The sequence below is a fragment of the Lynx canadensis genome, chromosome E2 (genome assembly GCF_007474595.2).
Source record: "Lynx canadensis isolate LIC74 chromosome E2, mLynCan4.pri.v2, whole genome shotgun sequence".
Classification (NCBI taxonomy): Eukaryota; Metazoa; Chordata; class Mammalia; order Carnivora; family Felidae; genus Lynx; species Lynx canadensis.
In genome coordinates, this window is record NC_044317.1 from 44,290,950 (window position 1) to 44,311,010 (window position 20,061).

Consider the following 20,061-nt stretch of genomic DNA (forward strand, 5'->3'; position numbering starts at 1 on the left):
CAACAACAACCTTATCTCCATTGTAATTTTTATCTTCTTCTTGCCAGCCCTTGGTTTAGTTTGCTCTTCTTTTCTAGTTCCTTAAGGTGAGACATTATTGATTTGAGACTTTCTTGATGGAGGCATTTACAGCTATAAATTTCCCTCTGAGTATTGCTTTTGCTGCATTCCATAAGTTTTGGTATATTGTGTTTTCATTTTCACTTGTGTCAAAGTATTTTCTAATTTCCCTTTGATTTCTTCACTGATCCATTGGTTGTGTAACAGTGCGTGATTTAATATTCACATATTTGTTAATTCTCCAAATTTCCTTCTGTTATTTGTAATTTCATTCTGACTGTCGTTAGATTGTTTGTGTGATTACAGTCTTTTAAAACGTATTGACTTCTTGGGGCGCCTGGGTGGCGCAGTCGGTTAAGCGTCCGACTTCAGCCAGGTCACGATCTCGCGGTCCGTGAGTTCGAGCCCCGCATCAGGCTCTGGGCTGATGGCTCAGAGCCTGGAGCCTGTTTCCGATTCTGTGTCTCCCTCTCTCTCTGCCCCTCCCCCGTTCATGCTCTGTCTCTCTCTGTCCCAAAAATAAAAATAAAAACGTTGAAAAAAAATAATAAAAAATAATAAAAAAAAAATAAAATGTATTGACTTCTTTTGTTACCTTATAGGTGGTCTATTCTGGAGAATGCTCCATGTTTACTTGAGAAGAATGTGGGTTATGCCGTTATTGGGTGGAGTATTCTTTACATATCTGTTAGTCTGTTTGGTTTATAGTGTTTTTCTAGTCCTCTATTTCCTTATTGATAATTTCTTATAACTATCTTTTGTTGAAAATGGAATGTTGAAGTCTTCAACTGTTACAATGCTGTTTCCAATTCTGTCAGTTTTTGCTTCGTGTATTTTGGTTCTCTGCTCTTATGTGTGTATGTTTGTGTTATATCTTCTTGATGGTTGGCCCCTTTATCAATATATAATGCCCTTCTTTGTCACTTGTAACAGTTTTTAAAAATTTTTTAAAAAATATTTATTTTTGAAAGAGAGAGAGACAGAGTGTGAGTGTGGGGATGAGGGGGCGGGGGGCAGAGAGAGAGGGAGACACAGAATCTGAAGCAGGCTTCAGGCCCTGAGTTGTCAGCACAGAGCCCAACAGGGGCTTGAACCCATGAGCAGTGAGCTCATGACCTGATCCAAAGAGGGATGCTCAACTGACTGAGCCACCCAGGCACCCCCACTTTTAACAGTTTTTGACTTAAACTCTATTTTGTCTGATACTACTATATACATGCAAATTTCTTTTCTGGTTACTATTTGTATGGAGTATCTTTTTTTTTTTTTTTAATATATGAAATTTATTGTCAAATTGGTTTCCATACAACACTCAGTGCTCATCCCAAAAGATGCCCTCTTCAATGCCCATCACCTACCCTCCCCTCCTTCCCAGCCCCCCATCAACCCTCAGTTTGTTCTCAGTTTTTAAGAGTCTCTTATGCTTTGGCTCTCTCCCACTCTAACCTCATTTTTTTTTTCCTTCCTCTCCCCCATGGGTTTCTGTTAAGTTTCTCAGGATCCACATAAGAGTGAAAACATATGGTATCTGTCTTTCTCTGTATGGCTTGTTTCACTTAGCATAACACTCTCCAGTTCCATCCACGTTGCTACAGAGGGCCATATTTCATTCTTTCTCATTGCCACGTAGTACTCCTGTATGGAGTATCTTTTTACATACCTTTACTTTCACCCTGTATGTGTCTGGATATAAAGTAGCCTCTTATGGACAACAGAGAGTTGGATCTTTTTTTAATGAAGTCTGCCAATAATTTCCTTTTTATTAGAGAGTTTAATCCCTTTACATTTAAGGTAATTACTCCTAAGATGGGATTTATTTTTATTTTCTTCTTTTCTTGCCTATCTCATAATTTTTTTTGTTGAAACCTAGATATTTTGATTTTTATAATGTGATGACTCTGGAAATCAGATTCTTCTCTTCCACGCTGGGGTTTGTTGTGTGGGTTGTAGTTGTTTAGTGGTTTTTCTGAACTGTTTTTGTAAAGATTGTGTTCTTTTTCATGTGTAGTCACTAAAGTCTTTCCATTATCTGAGATGTCGGCTGTCGTGATTTGACAGCAGTTTCCTTAAATGTCAAAATGCAGCAGCTTCTTTCTTTTTTAAGCTCTCCCTGGTTATTGTAAGTTAGATTCCAGAGTTCTGAAAAAGTTGATTCTGACAGTTTTTTGGAGCTTAAGTTTGCTTTGGTGGAGGGATAGCTTTTTGGAGTTCTCCCCACTGTGCCGTTTTCAGTGATGTCACTTGACCCTCATTTATTCTTTGTTCTATGAGTAACTATATATTTAATCTATGTTGATGTCTCTAGTTGTTTTTGTTGTCAGGAGCTCCTTTTTTTTTTTTTTTTTTTTTTTTTTTTAGAGAGAGCACAGGGGAGGACAGAGAGAGGGGGACAGAGGATCTGAAACAGGCTCTGCACTGACAGCACAGAGCCCGTGGACCTCAAACTCACGAGCCATGAGATCATGATCTGAGCCAAAGTAAGACGCTTAACCAACTGAGCCAACCAGGTGCCCCTGGAGCTCATTCTTTAGGAGATTTGTCAGGAACAGTTCATGGGGACAGTATCTCCCAATATGAGTTTTTGCATATTGGTAAGTTTATATTTGCCCTTTATACTTGAAAGTCACTCCTGCTGGATAGAAAATGTTTGGCTCATGTTTTCTTTCCTTGTCTCTCTTAAATACATTATTTCATTTTCTTATGGTTATTGAAATGTCTGATTGTTTTCCCTTTTAAGTCACTTTCTGTGCTTGCCTAGAAGCCCAAAGGATTTCTTTCTTTTACTTTTAGGCTTAGTAATGTTACTCTAGAGTATATCTTGGTATTGGTTTTTATAGGTAGACCTATTCCTGCTGTATACATTTTAGTATTTCTGTTCCCTTGATTTGGTTTTCTTCAGGGATTTCTATTATCTATATGTTGGATTCTCATTGCCTAGCTCCAGTAGTGTCACTTTTTCTCAAATCCTTTTAGTTCTTTCATCATTTGTTTTATTTTTAATAGTTTCCCCCTTTTAGGGGCGCCTGGGTGGCTCAGTTGGTTAAGTGTCCGACTCTTGGTTTCAGTTACGTCATGTGATCTCATGGTTTGTGGGTTTAAGCCCCGCATTCTGCCTCATGCTGACAGTGTGGAGCCTGCTTGGGATTCTCTCTCTCTGCCCCTCCCCCTCTGGCCCCCTCTGTCTCTCTCTCTCAAAATAAATAAATAAACTTAAAAGATAAAAAAAAAAAAAGCCCCCTTTTTACCTATTTCTTCATGCCTTACCTTTTTGTGTTTATTCGCTTTTGGATTCCTTCTAATTTGGTTTTTATTCCTGAAATGATCTCTTCATTTATTTCTAACTCTGAATTCTGTCATCTTATTTCTGAATTTCCTAATTGGGAAATTGTTTTGTTTTGTGGAAATATGTTTCTGGTGTGCTTTCTTTCTTTTCCTTTTATTTTAAAGGGTAACTTTGTTTGGGACTGGAGTTTGGTCCTTTTTTGTTTTCATTTTTAGAAATGCTATAGTTCGTGGGGCACCTGGCTGGCTCAGTCCGTAGAGCCATGATCTGAGGGTCATGAGTTTGAACCCCACCTTGGGTGTAGAGATTACTTAAATAAAAATAAAAATAGAAGTTGGTGTGGTTGAGGGCAGATTTTCTAGCTCCCCAAGAAAGGATTCCATCTTCTATGATTTTTATACTATTTAAAAAAATATGGCAGCTTGCTTTCTGATATTTCCTTATTATGTCCCTATTTATGTGTTGTGCCCCTACCTTTTTCTAAGCCTCCTCTTTACTCTGGCTCTCCAGTGTCTATCCTGATCAGTCTTGTTTTCCCTCTGGGTGGGCCTTTGGCCATGGGTGAGAGCCATGGCAGGTCAGTGTTAAGAGTTCACAGGATCTTCACAGCTCCAGCCCCTTCCGACCTAATTGCCAAAGCACACACTCAGCCACTATTGGAGTGGATAAAACCCTCCTGGTTTGAACTGCTGTTCAATTTGAACTGTTGTACTTTCCCTGTGAATACCCGTTGGCTACTTTGGGGTTATCCTTTGTTGGGTAACCACAGAGTTACTCAAAGAACAACAAAGTTGCTTCCTTCTGTGTTCTCTCATATACATGTTGACAAACTACTGGAGGTATTTAGTCCCTACCTGCTTGTATTTTGGGAGTTATGAGAATATCGTATCACCTAATTTTGCTGTAAGTGTTGTCTGTGGGGTTTTGGTTTTGATATCTGGTTGCTCATTTTGATGTGGCGATTTTAGATTAAAAATCTGTGCTACTGCTGTTATCATTTCCTCAGAACCCGGTTTTCCAGATTTGAAATCTCTCTATATGTCATCTTTTTGACTGTCTGACCTGCATTTTGCTTCTAGAAATAGTTCTATTTTGTTGTTTTTCAGCCCTGCTTGGTTAGTCTTTATAGTTTATGGTCGGCTAGTCATACTTTTACTCTTGTCAAAGCTCTTCTATTTCTTTAAGCATGTTAAACATAGTTATTTTATGTTCTGTGTGATAATTCCAGTATTTGAAGCTGGATGGCTATTTCTGCTGCTTCTTGCTCATGGTACCTTGTTTCCTTTTGTGCTTAGTGATTTTTGATGGAGCTGCCCATTTGCCTTGGAAATTTACGTGTGGGGATGTTTCATGGCCTGGGCTGAAGATGGGGCATGGACAATATATAGTAGCATTCAGTGTCCTTGTTTTCTTGTTCATTTTTAACATAGAAGGCATTACGCCATGCCTGTTTATCTGCCACATACTTTTTGTCACCAAAATGCACTAGTATATCATAATGCTGCCACTGACATGGTTGTAATGAATCGCCCTTTGCCTTGTTCTCTGGGGACTGTAGGTGTATCCGGAGTTTGAAGATCAGAGAGCTTGTCTGCCATCAGGATCTTTTCTTACTTGCTCCTCAGACAACACCATCCGCTTTTGGAACATGGATAGCAGCCCTGACTCTCACTGGCAGAAAAATATCTTCAGTAATGTGAGTGGCTCAATTATGAACCATATTTTAGGAGGAACTGAGACATACTTTAAGTAGGATATAGGGACAAGAGGGGGTCTTGTGGACCTTGGTGTTAAGTTTCACTGAGGGCAAGAAGCAGGAAGCAAGACCGGTCACACTCTGTCGCCCTCTCTCTTGTCTCTCACTCTCTCCCTCTTTTTCTTTCTGAGGTAGTGTGGTCTGTCCTCTTTGCTTCTCTCTGCCCATCAGCTCCTGCTTTCTAGGTGTGTCAACACAGCTACTCCAGGCAACCTGACATATTCAGTAGAAATGAAATTGTTCCCCAGGTCTTCAGTCAGAATTCTCTGGAAGAACACCTGACAGACCAAATCAGGGAGGGGCTTCCCCTGTCTAGCTAACTGCCACACAGTGAAGCCTTGGGTGAGGCTGCTGGCAGCGTCCCAAAGAGAGCCATGATGTTGGGAGGGCTGAAGAAATGGTTGCTATTGCTAGGTCAGTGAGGGAGCTTCTCTTAGGAGCTGAGATCTGATTCATGCATTCATTTATTCTGCAGATGCTTAGTTAGATCTATGCTAGGTGCTATGCTGCATGCTGGGGACACATCAGTGACTAAGACCCTCCTTCTGCCCTTGTGGCTCCCACAGTCTAGAAGGGAGAGGCACCAATAACTGTATAAATTATGGTATAATCATAAGCATGATAAGCATGGAAATAAATTGTGAAGTGTTAGTAGGATATGTAACAGTGTCATCTGATTTTATCTGTAGTGTGAGGGGCAGTTTCCTGGAGGAGGAGACAACTGAGCTGAGATGTGGAGGATAGGGATGAGCAAAGAGGGGAGGGGAGAGTGTCCTACACCAAGGGAATAGCCTGTGCAAAGGCCCTGAGGTGAGAAAGAGTTTGGGGAGTTGGAAAACCTGAGCAGTCACTGTGGCTGGAACAAAACAGGCCCTTAATGCAGGGTGTGTGTAGCAGGTGCCCTTTTACTCCCCTCACCACCCCCCCCCTCCCAGTACTACCACCTTCTCTTCTGCACCTGTGTGATATACATGTTATATTTGTCTGCATACAATAGAAGAACCCAAAGCCAAGAGGAAAAGTTTGGTTTTCTGACTCATAAAAATAGTCTGGAGGTCACCAGTCCAGCTGTTTTGGCAGCTGCAGGAAGCCCTTAGAGACCCGAGAGCCTTTAGCTGTCCACACTGCCATTTTGGAGTCATCCTTGTCCTTGTCATCCAGCATGGCTGCGGGAGCTCCATACCTTCTGAGTAGCGAAGGTCAGATTTGGAGTTCTGGAGCTAATGAAGGACGGGAGGCCGGCTGTGGGGAGACAGGACTGCAGAGGTGCTTTGGCGCTTCCAGAGCACTGACCTCAGCCCTCTCCCTCCGCAGACCCTGCTGAAGGTAGTGTACGTAGAGAATGACATCCAGCACCTGCAGGACACGTCGCACTTCCCAGACCGGGGGGGTGAGAACGGGACGCCTGTGGACGTGAAAGCTGGGGTGCGGGTCATGCAGGTCAGTCCTGATGGCCAGCACTTGGCTTCAGGCGACCGAAGTGGAAATCTGAGGCAAGTGAGCCCTGGAGGGTGATTAGCAGACACTTCCTAGCTCAGGCTTGGATACTCGGTGGTGTGAAGGAGCCCTGGCCTCGGCACCCCCGCCGGCCCACTGGGAATGAGGGACTGTGACTAGCAAGCTGGAAAGCAGCTGTCCCTGACGACTTTAAGCTAAGAAGCGTCTTCCAGAGGGCTGACATAGGGCAGCCACGGGGACCTCCGCAGCTGGGGCTTGTGAACTGTGCCCGTGTTGTAGACAGGCACACATGTGTGACCTTAGGGTAGGGGGACAGTTCCGGACAGAGAGGATGCCAGCTGGAGTGTGGGGGGTCCTGGTGGCATGGGGTGGGGGGGGGGGCAGGAGGATGGGACATATGAGGGCTCAGGCTGTTTTCCCACACTGTAGAGGTTTTTTAAGATGTCACCGGCCCAATAGGCGCTGACAGAATATGAACCCCATCACGAGGTTTAAGTTGACGAATGACAGCTATGACCACTTGGGTGCCGAGACTGGAGGAGTGAAAGGGATAGGGAGCCGGAGAGCAGGTGCTCCAGAAGGGGCAGCCACCGTGTGGCAGCAGGAGTGCAGGCTGCATTGTCACATGTTCCCATCGTCCAAGTAGAGCAAAGGGCTGAGTTTTCTCTGTGAAATTCTATGACTTTTAAATGCTGGCAACTGTTTGGACACCAATCGCCGTGTGAGGCAAACCGAATGTGTCCGTGGGCCGTTCACACTGACTGCGCTCTGCTGTGAATGGTGAAAACAGCAGCGAGCCAACGTGGATGTAGCACTCTTCCCTGGCTGGCCACTGGCTTGACACTTACTCCTTTCACCCACCCTCTGGTGGAAACGCTGCTCTTAGCAGCTGGTTTCTAGATGGGTTAACTGAGGCAGGAGAGGCCAGTGGCTAAGCTAAGATGACAGGTAGAGTGAAGGACGTGGAGTGACTGTCTCTTATGTCATCCTAGAGGGCGTGTTGTTTGGTTTCAGTTGGAGAGAATGAGGAAAGTTTAGATTTGAGAGTCTTTAAGAATGAGAGATAGGAATCAAATGTCCCATACCTATAGGTCCTATCCTTGAGCATGACCTCTGACCCCTGGCCCCTGCCCCACCCCCAGGAATCACCTCTGATATAGCCCTGTCCTAACCCCTGTTCTCCCAGAGGACTGTCCTAGTCCTGGCCCATGTAACCATAAGGGGCTGGGTGCTGCTTAGGTGGTCCAGGGTTGGCACTGCTACCTTTAAGATAGCTGGTTTCTAGAGGAGAAGAATGATTGGGCATCTAGATTAGCTGGCCAGGACAGGAATTTCCCACATTGCCCGGCGGGCTGCTCTGACCTTTTCTAGCAGTTGCAGAACACCTAGCGCTGAGGGGTGGGGGCTCCGGGCAGGGTACAGCGGACAGCGTATGTCTCCCAGGATCCACGAGCTACATTTCATGGACGAGCTGGTCAAGGTGGAGGCCCATGATGCTGAGGTGCTGTGCCTGGAGTACTCCAAGCCTGAGACAGGTAAACCTGTGTGGGGTGAGGGGCAGGTAGGGGGAAAGCAGGAGAGCATTCCCCCACTGGCCGAGCCACAGAAATGAGTGGTTGATGTCTCGTGGGGCTGTGAGTGACAGCTGGCAGTCCTGTGTGTAGTAAGCCCTGTCACTGGGCCCTGAGACCAGGGTAGCCAGGACTCTAGAATGCAAGACTTGGGCAGGCAAGACTGGGCTTGACTTGCTTACCCTGGTCCCCAGTGCTCTGAATAGCTTTGAGGTGAAAGAGGTGAGTGTTGAATGAGAGAAAGTATGAATGAGCTCATCCTCTGCTGGAAAAAAGAGAGCAACAGTTATATTATATATCACAGATCAACCATATTATTTTGAAAAAGTTCAATGCCTACAGAAAAATTGCAAGAGTATTAGAATGAATACCCATATTCTTTTCACCCAGATTCCTCAGGGTTTTTTCTTTTAAATTCTATCTGACCCTATGACTGTATATATGACTTTACCTGTTTCCCCATCTCCACTTCTATCTCTGTGTTTGTGCACGTGTGTGTCCCTATGCACACGGACATAAAATATTCTCACATACATTTCTTTGGCTAACCTGTTTGAGACTAAGTTGAAGGCATGATCTTTCACTCTTCGATGTGTCTGTGAGCATTTCTTAAGAATGAGGATATCCATTTACAGGACCATGTGCACTTATCAAATATGGAGGTTCCAGGGCACCTGGGTGACTCAGTCGATTAAGCATCTGACTCTGGATTTAGGCTTAGGTCATGATCTCACAGTTCATGAGTTCAAGCCCCACATCAGGCCCTATGCTGACAGCATGGAGCTTGCTTGGGATTTTCTCTCTCTTGCTCGCTGTCTGCCCCTCCCCTGTTCATGTTCTCTCACTCTCTCAAAATAAATAAATAAACTTTAAAAAAAAAAAAAATGGGAGGTTTCACTTTATATGGTTCTGTTATCTCCTCCGTGGTCCTTACTCCCAGTTTGCCAGCTATCCCAATATTGTCCTTCGTAGCACCTTTGTTTTTCCAGTCCAGGTTCACAATTTAGTTTTCATAGCTCTTTTGTCACCTTTTTTTCTGGAACATTTCCACAGCCTTACTTTGTCGTTGTGATTTGACTTTCTGCAGAGTATAGGCCATTTTACAGAATTTCCTTCAGTTTGGGTTTGTCTGTTTTCCTCATGATTTGATTCTGCTGATACATTTTTGGCAGGAATAGAACATTTTGGCAGGAATAGATATGTTAGCAATCTTTCCCATACTCTTTTCTCCTTATTTGTTTCCCTGCACCCTCTGTCCCACCAGTTTTTCTTTTCTTCTCTTTTTTTAAGTTTATTTATTTTGAGAGAGAGAGAAAGAGAGAGAGACAGCAAACAAGCAGGGCAGGGGCAGAGAGAGAGAACCCCAAGCAGGCTCTGCACTGTCAGTGCAGAGCCTGACACGGGACTCGAAGTCAGGAACCATGAGATCATGACCTGAGCCGAAGTCGGATGCTTTACTGTCTGAGTCACCCGGGCACCACCCACCAGTTTTTCTTCAAATCTCTTTTCATTCAGTACATCCTTCATGAACTCCCCTCCACCTCAAGTCACGTGTTAGCCCTCAGACATGCGAGGCGACCAGGGTTGGCACTGTCTGAGGGGGCCAGCAGGGAAGACCCATTGGCAGAAGGAAGTGTGGCAGCGGGTTGTCAGTAGGGCCTGGACGAGACCCAGGTAGCCGGAGTTCAGAGAGTGAAGGAGCAGTGTTCTGGGGAGGCTGAGAAGTTGGCTGGGCTTCACATGGCAGCCAAAGAGTTGGCCTTGGCAGGAAGGAGTGCTGGGCTCTGCTGGGATGTCTGCTATGGGCACAAGTGGCAGAGCATCCATGTACATCAAGATTCATCCCCCCGAACTGGGCATGAGATGTGAAGTGCCAAGGTTTGAGGGGCTCTGGGGAGAGACTGCAGAGCTGGGGGAATGGCCCCTTGCGGGCTTTGAGGCCAGGTGGCTGCAGTCACAGCACCAAAGACCCCTTTTTCGAGGCCTGGAAAGCTCAGTCACATTGTTCTCTGGGAGGCCAAGCCATCAGGCAGCCTCCTGAGAACCCAGTGCCACCCTGTCCACTCACAGGACTGACCTTGCTGGCCTCAGCCAGTCGGGACCGACTGATCCACGTGCTGAATGTGGAGAAGAACTACAACCTGGAGCAGACCCTGGACGACCACTCCTCCTCCATCACGGCCATCAAGTTTGCTGGTGAGTCCTTTCCTTCCTGCTTCGCCCTCCTTGGTTGGTGCACCCCTTTGGCTACACGTAATAACAAGACTCCCTTTAGTTTGGACAAAAAAGGGAAAAGCAAGCTCTGGATTCAGGCCCAGCTGGATCCAAAGGTTGATTTATTCTATTATTATTATTTTTTAAAATCATCAAGACTCTCTCTGTCAGCTACACCTTTCTGTGGTGGGCAACATCTGGGTGTCACTGTGCCACTCGAAGGAGATTTCCCCTCTTCCTATCAATTTTGGCAGAAATTGGGAGCTGAATTCCCTTGTGCAGGCTTGAGGCACCTGCCCTTTTCAGAACAGTTATCGGTGCCAGGGCTTTGGGGTGTTTTCTTGGGCCAGGTCTGACTCACGTGCCCCCAGCCCACACCTGCCTCCACCCCTGATCCAAAAGGACTGGCATTAGGTGAATGCCATTCCCCAAAAAGAAATCGGGGTGCCAATCCTGTGAGAGGACCGCGGGATGGGCACTGGTGACTTTGGCAGAAAAATAGGTGACTGCAAAGGTTGCCGGGAGCTAATTCTCTGCTGGGGAGGATCCTTGCACTGCAGTTAGTCCATTCCTTACCTCGTTTACAGCGAGAGTCACACAGCAGTAGGTGCAGGCTTAGGATCTTGCCTTGGGCTGCCCTCCAAAGTGCATACTCAGCCAGGAAATCAAAGGGATTCCCTTTAGACTCAAAAGATTCAGTATGAAGGTTTGGCCCTAAGAAATTCCAAGGGGAGAGGAGGCAGGTCCTATGAGATTTAATTGATCAGAACCCAAGAGCATATTCAAAACTATATTCCAGAAGAATCTACTCATGAAGAGAATACATCTATGTACTCATTCCAAGTTCTTGACTACGAAGAGTTTTTTTTTTTTTACGTATAATCTTGTGACTGAGAATGTATTAATGTCCCTTGATCCTCCCCGCTTTCTGCCCTACCTCTCCGTAGCCAAAACAAGTTAACAATGGACAAAAACAAGTTAACAATGTTTGACGTGTCTTGATGAAGACAACCAAAGCTGATCAGCTAAAACTTTCAGACATCTTTAAAAACCTGTTCATTCCATGGGATAGAGTTAGTTAGAATAAATCAGCAAGTCTAGCAGCTTGGCCAGCAGTGACATCAACTTTCACGAATGGTCTAGATCCAAGAGAGGTGATGACTGGCCAAGGGGTGGCCCAGGAGTTGGTCCTTAAGGCCATCTCCTGAAAGGTGTGGGCTTTCATTAGAACCCCCAGCCAGTCTGAGAGGATGTAACTCCTAACCCCAGTTCCTGAGTGCCCTTCTGTGGCTGAGCTATGCTCAAAACGCTGATAATTTTAGTATAAACTGGGCTCCAGCCAGTCGAAATCTGACTGAAACTGCCCTGCTAAGGTAAGATTCAGTCTTTAACAGTTTTATCTGAAAAATATCCAAACAAATGGATACAATACAGATAGTTTACAGAACAGTACAATGAACTTCCACATCAAGGTACTTATTCAGTACATATGAACTAGAACAGACACACCCATTGTTTATAACCAGTGACCTGTGTCCTAACAGTGCTAGGTCCTTGGACTCCCCACCCCAGGTTAAGAAGCAGAACATTACCAGTAACTTACAGGTCTCTTTGGGTCCCTCCCAGGTTACACTTCCTCCCCAACACAGGGCTCACTGCCTTCTGTGAGCCAGTGACTCCTGCTTGAGTAACCTCGTAACTTGTGCATCAGGCCTGAGCCCTTTCAAATGTCCTGCAGTGAAGCAAGGACAGTGTGCTTAGATCTGTGCTTAGCAAGGCTCTAAGTGTTTTGTATCTGTTCTGTCTTTATATTCCCACCACAACTCTAAGGTATTTGTGCTGTTATTATTCTAATTCTATAAAGAAAGAAGAAAAGCAAGGATATTTATAGTGCTTACTGGGTGGCAGCCACTGTTCCACAGGCTTCACACAACTTTGTGGGGGCAAGGGCTGTCATAGGCCTGTTGTACAGACAGGAAATAGGCATGGAAAGGAAGCCCGGGTTTGGAGCACAGTGTTTAGCCAGAGAATGCCTGGGTCTAATACTGGCCCTGTCCGGACTCTCTGTGCTCTGGAACAAGGACTGTGTGACTCTAAGCCCCTGGGTTCACATTTGTACAGTGGGGTGGCTAGTGAGCCATCAGAAGGGGATGCGCGATGCGCATGTGGCAATGGGGCCTGGCCTGACATACATGTGGGTGTTCTGATTGTTCATGGTGGCATGGGCCTCCCAACCCTCTGCGTGTCTCCACTTGCTCCCCGCTTTGGTCCCGCCTCCACACTGCTGCCCGAATCACCTTTCCAAATCCCAAATCAGACGTGGTGCCCCTTCCGTGTCTCTGACATGTTTCCCTGTCTGCCCTTGCTCTGCAGAGACCTGCCAGGCCACTGCTCCACCTGTACCCCCTCATACACACAGCTCACGTCTTAGAGTCCTACCTGCACCCAGCACCCACTCTCCTCCGCCGGGAATCCGGAGTTCCCTTGCAGTGAGTTCCCTGGCTAGGATCCCTGGCCCCAGTCAGACTCAGCAGGGCCCAGCCTTGCCTAATGCACTACCTCCTCCTCCTCCAGGCAATAGAGACATCCAGATGATCAGCTGTGGGGCTGACAAGAGCATCTACTTTCGCAGTGCCCAGCAGGTAGAGTGGGTTGGCCTCCTTGAGGGCTGGGGTGGGAAACTTGTCAGGGGTGTCCTCTGAAGGCCCTGCCTGCCCTGCCAGGCCTCAGATGGACTACACTTTGTCCGTACCCACCACGTGGCAGAGAAGACCACCTTGTATGACATGGACATCGACATCACCCAAAAGTATGTGGCCGTGGCCTGCCAGGACCGCAATGTGAGGTGAGAAGCTGGGCTCTTAGCCCAGCCTGGTTTCTGAGTAGGACCTGTGTAAGACCTGGTCGGTTCTGTCTGCTTATGATCTCCCTGCTCTCTTCCCCCTCCTCATCTGGACCCTAAAGAGCTGGGTTGGGTAGAGGGACCCAGCAAGTGTTTCTTAGGAACTGGGCTCACCCAGGCCCAGCCTCCGGGTCAGCAGAGGGTTCCTGCTGGCTCTCCAGAAGCCCATGTGGGGTGACTAGGAGGCGCTGATGTGGTTCATAAATTCATTCATTCACCTACATTCCCTGAGCACCTGTCTGGGAGGGTAGTGCAGGAGACACAGCAGTGAGCAGGGCAGCCCCAGGCCCTGCCTTCATGGAGCTCACAGTCCAAGGGAGGAGAGGTGGACACCTCACTAGACAGTGACACCAGGGAGCGGTCAGGGCTAGGGGAGCCCAGTGGATCTGGGGGACCCTGGGGAAACCCCTGATCCTACCTGGGGATCAAGCAGGGCTTGATGGAAAGAACATCTGAACTGAGACTGGGAAGGATGTGGAGGAGTGAGCCAGGGGAGGGGAGAGAGGGATTGTGCAGAGGGGAGAGCATGTGCAAAAAGGTTCTCCACCCTTTCACTTGCTCATTCAGATTGAGTGCCAGGCACTCCACATGCTCTGTAGTGGGGAAGACAGATGTTAACAGACATTGACTCAACGGATACCCCAATACATAACTTCCCTGACCTCAGCCTGAGAGGACATCTCATTTTCTGAGATGGTATTTCAGTCCAGGCATCAGATGGGAGATAAGAGGTGGCAAGGGGCCTCCAGGAGAGAGGAAGATGGTAGGTAAGGCTAGGACCAGAATGCAAGAGGGGGCAGGTGGGCAGGGCCACCACTGGCCACATTATGCCCCCACCTCCCCAGAGTCTACAACACCGTGAATGGGAAGCAGAGGAAGTGCTACAAGGGCTCCCAAGGTGACGAAGGGTCCCTGCTAAAGGTGAGTAGCTGGGGCCCCTGGCGTGAAAACCACACACATCCCCCCTGTCTGTCAGCTGCCCTCATGGGCCACCCGAGACATGTGTCATCCTGGGTACCTGATCAAAGGATCACAGGCTGGCACCCACTCCGGCCTAGCTGACCAGGGTTGCCTGGGAACTGGGGGTATCACAGACTGTTTTACCTTTATTTACTGAGCCTTTTTCCCAAGTGGGGACATTTAAGTGGCTTCTGTTTTCAGTGGCCACGGTGTGGTGGGAACAACCAAAGACCTGCGCTCCCTTATCAGACTTGCTCCCTGCTGTGTTATCAGGACAAGATTGGGGGACCTTCTCAGAGCCTCTGAAGTAAGGGGGGTTGTGTTGAGTTCAGGCTTTAAGGTGAGACTCGCAGCTCTGCCTCAGGCTATGACCTGGGCACGTGTCATCTCCTCTGGAGCCTGTCTCATTGCCTGTAAAATGCAGCTAGAAAGAGCCCCTATCATAGGGTTGTTCTCTGGAAGAAATCAGTTTGCACACGCAGAGTGTTTAGCACAGAGCCTGGGTGGTAACTTTTTCACCCATGAAATGGAGGCAGGAGTTCTTATCCTAAGCAGGGTGTATGTCCTGAGGGCACCTGGGACGAGTCAGCGTGCCAGGCATCCCGCATGAGAGGGTCCTCCGTCAGCGGAGGCTGTGACATTTGACCCAGGCCTCGCCATAGTGAAGAAGCAGGCAGCCTAACTGTCATGTGGGTCCTCTTCTCGGCAGGTCCACGTGGACCCCTCAGGCACCTTCTTGGCCACTAGCTGCTCTGACAAAAGCATCTCGGTGATTGACTTTTACTCGGGCGAGTGCATTGCCAAGATGTTTGGCCATTCAGGTGGGTGTGCCTCCCTACGTGGGACACCTCCCCATGCGTCCCCACACGGCCTTGTGACTCAGAAGGCCTACGTGGCTTCTTTGCTCTGCTTTCAGAAATCGTAACTGGCATGAAGTTCACCTATGACTGTCGTCACTTGATCACAGTATCTGGAGACAGGTGGGAAAGGCCTGGAGACTGCCCTTGGCTGGCCTCCCCCTGGGAGTGGGCAGGACCTGTACTGTGGGGAGTGCAGGGGCTCAGACAGTGGGAGCACCGTGCTCCTGGCCTGCCTGTGCAGAGTTCCGCCGAGGGTTCCAGCTTACTGCTCTCTCCTTTGACAGCATGTACCTGGGTGTCACACCCAGCCCTGAGTTCAAACCCCAGATCTGCCACTTAATTTACTTGTGACCTTGAGAACCTTGAGCAGGTCATTTCCCATCTGTTTTTTTTTTTTTTCTCTCTCTCTTTTTAATGTTTATTTTTTGAGAGAGAGAGAGACAGAGTGTAAGTGGGAGAGGAGCAGAGAGAGAGGGAGACACAGAATCTGAAACAGGCTCCAGGCTTCAAGCTGTCAGCATAGAGTCTGACATGGGGCTCGAACTCAGGACCAGCGGGATCATGACCTAGGCCGAAGTCGGACGCCCAACCAACTGAGCCACCCAGGTGCCCCAGGTCATTTCCCATCTTAAGCCTCAGTTTGCTCCACCAACTACCTCAAAAAATTGTACAGTGAGAATCAAATGGGGATATAAACTCCTTAGCTCATGGTTGGTGGCCAAGGAAGTCCCTTTTGTCTCTCCCTTCAGTTTATTTCAGTCCTTCTCCAGCCCCCTTCCTTGAGTCTTGAGGTCTTCAGAACAGGTCATGGTTTGGTGGAATGGGCTGGACCTGCTCAGGGGGTAGACCTGACATGGCCTGGAACCCCTGCACTAAGCTGGTGGGGTGTGTTTTCTGGGAGGGGCCAGGGAATTGGAGTCTTGGCTATGGTAATGTAGGTGGCTTCCAGGGTCAGATGGCTTCCGTGTTCACTGTTCCCCCTCCTTCCGCATCTCTCTTCGGCCTCTGCAGCTGTGTGTTCATCTGGCACCTGGGCCCAGAGATCACTAACTGCATGAAGCAGCACTTGCTGGAGATCGACCACCGGGAGCAGCAGCAGCAGCAGAACATGAGGGACGGGAAGTGGAGGAGCCAGCCCAGGTCCTGGCAGTGATCCGGCCGTCCCCCACTTGTCTGTCTGCTAGAGGAATGTCTTCCTGCCCTGGGCCCCGTGAGGAGTGAGGCTGAAGACACAGCCATGGCCAGCACAGCCGTAGGCCCTGCCCTTTGTGCACCTGTGGTCGAACTGGGGCGACAGACTTTGAATAGAAAGTTACGGTAGTACATGTGAGAAGGGGCTTGAAGTGGAAGAGCGAAGTGCCTGGAGAGCCTGTGAGCACTGCGATGGAGGGAAGCTCGGGGGACTTTGGGAACCAGAGGAGGCAGAGGAGGCCCCTGACCCGGTGTGCAGTGGGGAGGGACGTAGTCGGGGAAGGCTCCAGTGGAACTGAAGTGTCTTTTTGTTCTTTAAAGCCTTCATGCTGCAAGACCAGTTTTATTTGGAGTGAATTCATGTTCTAACTTTTGGTTGGGGTTTAGTTTGGAGGTCTCAGTTGAGTGGGAGATTTGGGGGTTTATCCTCTCTTCTGCCTCTAGCGCTATCCTTGTCTTTCTCTGTCTTGAGGCTTTGCCATTGCCTCCCAAAGGGACCAGGCCTTAACATGAGCTTCCTGTCCTACAGTGGTATTGGAGGTATTGCAGACCTAGGTACCAAGCGAATGAGCAGCTCCCTTTGGCTCCAGGTTTTGAGGCTTACACCCTGTCCTGGGTGCCCTCCGGTGCCTACCTCGTGTCATGTGTGTTTTAGGCTCCTGTGCTCCAAAGGAGATGAAACCTCATTGCTACTCCTACACACACTTCCCAGAAGAGAACCCAGCAGCTTAGTACTCAAGCCCCACTATCTGCTGTGCTTTCTGTCCCATTGCTGTGACTCTGAGAGAGTTTATCTTATTTTTTGACCCCAGCCTTGTTATATTTCATTCATTGTGGTGATGTTTCCAGCAGAGCGGGTGTGGCAGGTGAGACCTCCCAGCATCATCTTGACAAGGAGTCAGTAATGAGTTCATATGGAAGCTAGCACAGGGCCCAGCCTGAGGCAGATCCCTGTCCCTCCCACCACACCCCATTTACCTATTTCTCTCCTTGTTGTCCTCATTCCTGGCTTCAGGCAGGAGACCTATGCATCCGTGCCCAGCGAGATTTGCTCCTTAAGCCCTGGAGAGCAGACGGAGGATGAGCTGGAGGAAGAGTGCGAACCGGAAGAGTTGCTGAAGACGCCATCCAAAGAGAGCTTGGACCCAGGTTGGGAAAGGGGCCCATCCAGAGGGGCCCTATTCTGAACTTGCAGCGTAGGGATCACTGCTGGGTTTCACCCACTACTTGGTTTCCAGGGCCTGGAGGCGAAGTTCAATGATCCTATTAGTCAGTACTCTCACAGTGTAATAGCAACTGGACTCTCATTGGCTTCAGCTGGGAAGAGAATTTATTGGGTCATGGACCTGAAAATTGGGAGTATTGGCTTTGGGCAGTAGCTGGATTCCAGTCACCAGGTGATGTTAAAGAAACAGATTTTTCTCCGTCTTTTGGCTCTGCTTTTCTCCTGTGTTGGCTTTGCTCTCAGGCAGACTCTGCCTCTCCTGGGGGCAAAGATTCCCCCAGCAGTGCTAGGTGATAAAACTCTATATAGAGAAGAGAGCACCTCTTTCCCAGTAGCTGAAGCAAAATCCTGAGGTCATGAGTCGTGTTTCTGGTGTGAGTCCTGGTGTGCTTCTGAGTCAGTTGCCGTGATTGGCCAGACCGGAGTCATGTGGTCATCCCTGAGGGCAGAGGCTTGACTCAGCTCCACTTGAGCCACCTGTCCAAAAAGGGTGGGTGGGGGTGTAAGGGCTGTCCCAGGGGAAAAACAGGGTGCTGTTGACCAAAAGACATCAGATTCTGTTGTTCAGGTGAAAGGAGAATAGTAGCTCAATGACTTCAAAGCAGGCCAGACTTCCTCTAAATTTCTGCCCTTCCGCATATCACCTTGGCTTAGGCCCTCATGGTTGCAAGATGGCTGCTTAAGTTGCAGGCATCACAGGCCTCATAGCACACGGCAGTCCCTCCTACAGTCTCCTCTAGAGAGGAAACTTGCCCAGAAGCCCCCGGCAGGCTTCTCTTGGGTCCCATTGGCCATGGTTGCTCCAGCTAAGAGAGGCCGGGTGCTGTCAGTGTAGGGCAGGGGAGAGCAGGCAGTGGCTGACTAGACAGCTGACTGATAGGCAACAGTAATGTAAGAATTCAGCCTTGGAAAAAAGGGTAAGCAAATCTTCTTTGTGGCCACCCTCACAACCCAATCCCATGTCCTCTGCAGGGTGGCCGTTTTATCAGTTTGGTATGAATCCTTATAGGCCTCTTTCTGAACACTGATGTACGTATGTACACAGCCATCAGAACACACTGTATTTATGTACATAAGTTGTATTCTACTGTAGACACCATTCTGTATCTTTTCCCTCTCAAAATTATCAACCTGTATGTTGGTGGATATAAAACAGAGGCCTCCCTCTTTTAACCAGCAGGATAATAGGATATTTTTAAAATGATATTTGCCTCTGGATGGACATTTAGGGTTTAGACTATACACCATTGCAAGTGATGCCATGCTGACCACTCCAAGGCCTACTCCTTGGGCATGTGTGAGTGTTTCTCCAGGACAGAGGCAAGGGCTGGCACTGCTGGGCCCTGGGGTTAGCACGTTTTTTATTTTAAGAGAACCCCAAAGGCCCTCCAAATCCAGCAGTCAGTGTTAAGCCATTCATTCTCCCACACTTTTGCCAATACTTGATACTATGAAGCTTTTCAGTTTGAGCTAGTCATGGGTAAAACATGGTGTGAATTTGCATTTTCCTGACAATTAGTTAAGAAGTTTGAGCATCTTTTGGTATGTCTGTGTTTCTTATAATGTGTCTTTGGAGAATTGCCTGTTTTTATATATGTTGCCTGTTTATTTATTGGGTTATTTATTCTCTTTTCATGGATTCCACGTGTCTCTCCAGACCCTCGGTGTCTGCTGACCAATGGCAAGCTGCCACTCTGGGCAAAGCGGCTGGTGAGTCTGCCCGGAGACCGGGACACCCAGGGCTGACAAAGCAAGGGTGCTCTCCTTCATGCTCTTCATTCTTCTGGGAGCCCGTTTCCCTTTCTGGGTCTGTCCTTTCCATGTAGAACCCCGTCATCCTTCCACTCTCAGCTTAGGCAGCCCTTCATTCCTGTAACATACATAGTGAACACCTACCCTGTGCCAGGCTTATTCTGACCATTAGATACAGCAGTGAGCAAGGCAGACAAAATGTCGGTCTTCATGGGCTCATTTTCTAGTGTGGAAGATGGACAGTATCCACATTAAACAGGTAAGTTGTATAGTATTTGGGAAGCCGATAAGGTCTGTGGAGGAAGAAAAGAGAGAATCTCAGAAAAATAACAAGTGTTGGGGGAAAAGCGCAATAATTTTAGCATAAACAGAAAAGGCCTCACTGAGAAGATGCTATTTGAATAGAGTTGAAGCAAGGGAGAAATGCAGATCCTGGGGAAGAATGTTCCAGGCAGAGAGAATAGTATGCAGGACAAAGGCCATGTGGCAGGATTGTGCTTCGCATGTTCAAGGAAGTACAGGGAGGCCCAGTTGCCAGGGTTGAGGGTGAATGAGGGGCAGAGAGTGGGGAGAGGGGCTCAGAGAGGTAATGGGGGCCAGATGGTATGACACTATGTGGGCTGCGGTGCATTCCCTAAACATTCTTTATTGTCCTCCCCACTTATTTCTCCGTTCCCTGGCACTGAGTGAGATGGAGACAAAGGAGGGCTCTGAGTTGAGGAAGGCCATGACCTAGTGCAAGTGTGAACATGAGGGGCAAGTGGGGGACCGGGAGGGGACTGTTGGGATAATCCAGACAGAGGAGGTTGGAGACTGGAACAGGGGGAAG

The 20,061-nt window shown here is 48.1% G+C and overlaps 1 protein-coding gene across 1 annotated transcript in view; it reads left to right on the top strand.

Annotated features, from left to right (window-relative positions):
• The window catches only part of WDR62 (WD repeat domain 62), a 45,431-nt gene that overhangs the window by 17,851 nt on the left and 7,519 nt on the right, over nt 1–20,061 (top strand). Inside the window, exons 10-21 of the mRNA XM_030299435.1 lie at nt 4,902–5,039; nt 6,414–6,592; nt 8,001–8,092; nt 10,199–10,324; nt 12,917–12,984; nt 13,066–13,187; nt 14,090–14,165; nt 14,914–15,025; nt 15,121–15,184; nt 16,076–16,204; nt 17,271–17,404; nt 19,138–19,190. Coding sequence (XP_030155295.1) covers nt 4,902–5,039; nt 6,414–6,592; nt 8,001–8,092; nt 10,199–10,324; nt 12,917–12,984; nt 13,066–13,187; nt 14,090–14,165; nt 14,914–15,025; nt 15,121–15,184; nt 16,076–16,204; nt 17,271–17,404; nt 19,138–19,190 — 1,293 coding nt within the window. The remainder of the gene's footprint in view (nt 1–4,901; nt 5,040–6,413; nt 6,593–8,000; nt 8,093–10,198; nt 10,325–12,916; nt 12,985–13,065; nt 13,188–14,089; nt 14,166–14,913; nt 15,026–15,120; nt 15,185–16,075; nt 16,205–17,270; nt 17,405–19,137; nt 19,191–20,061) is intronic.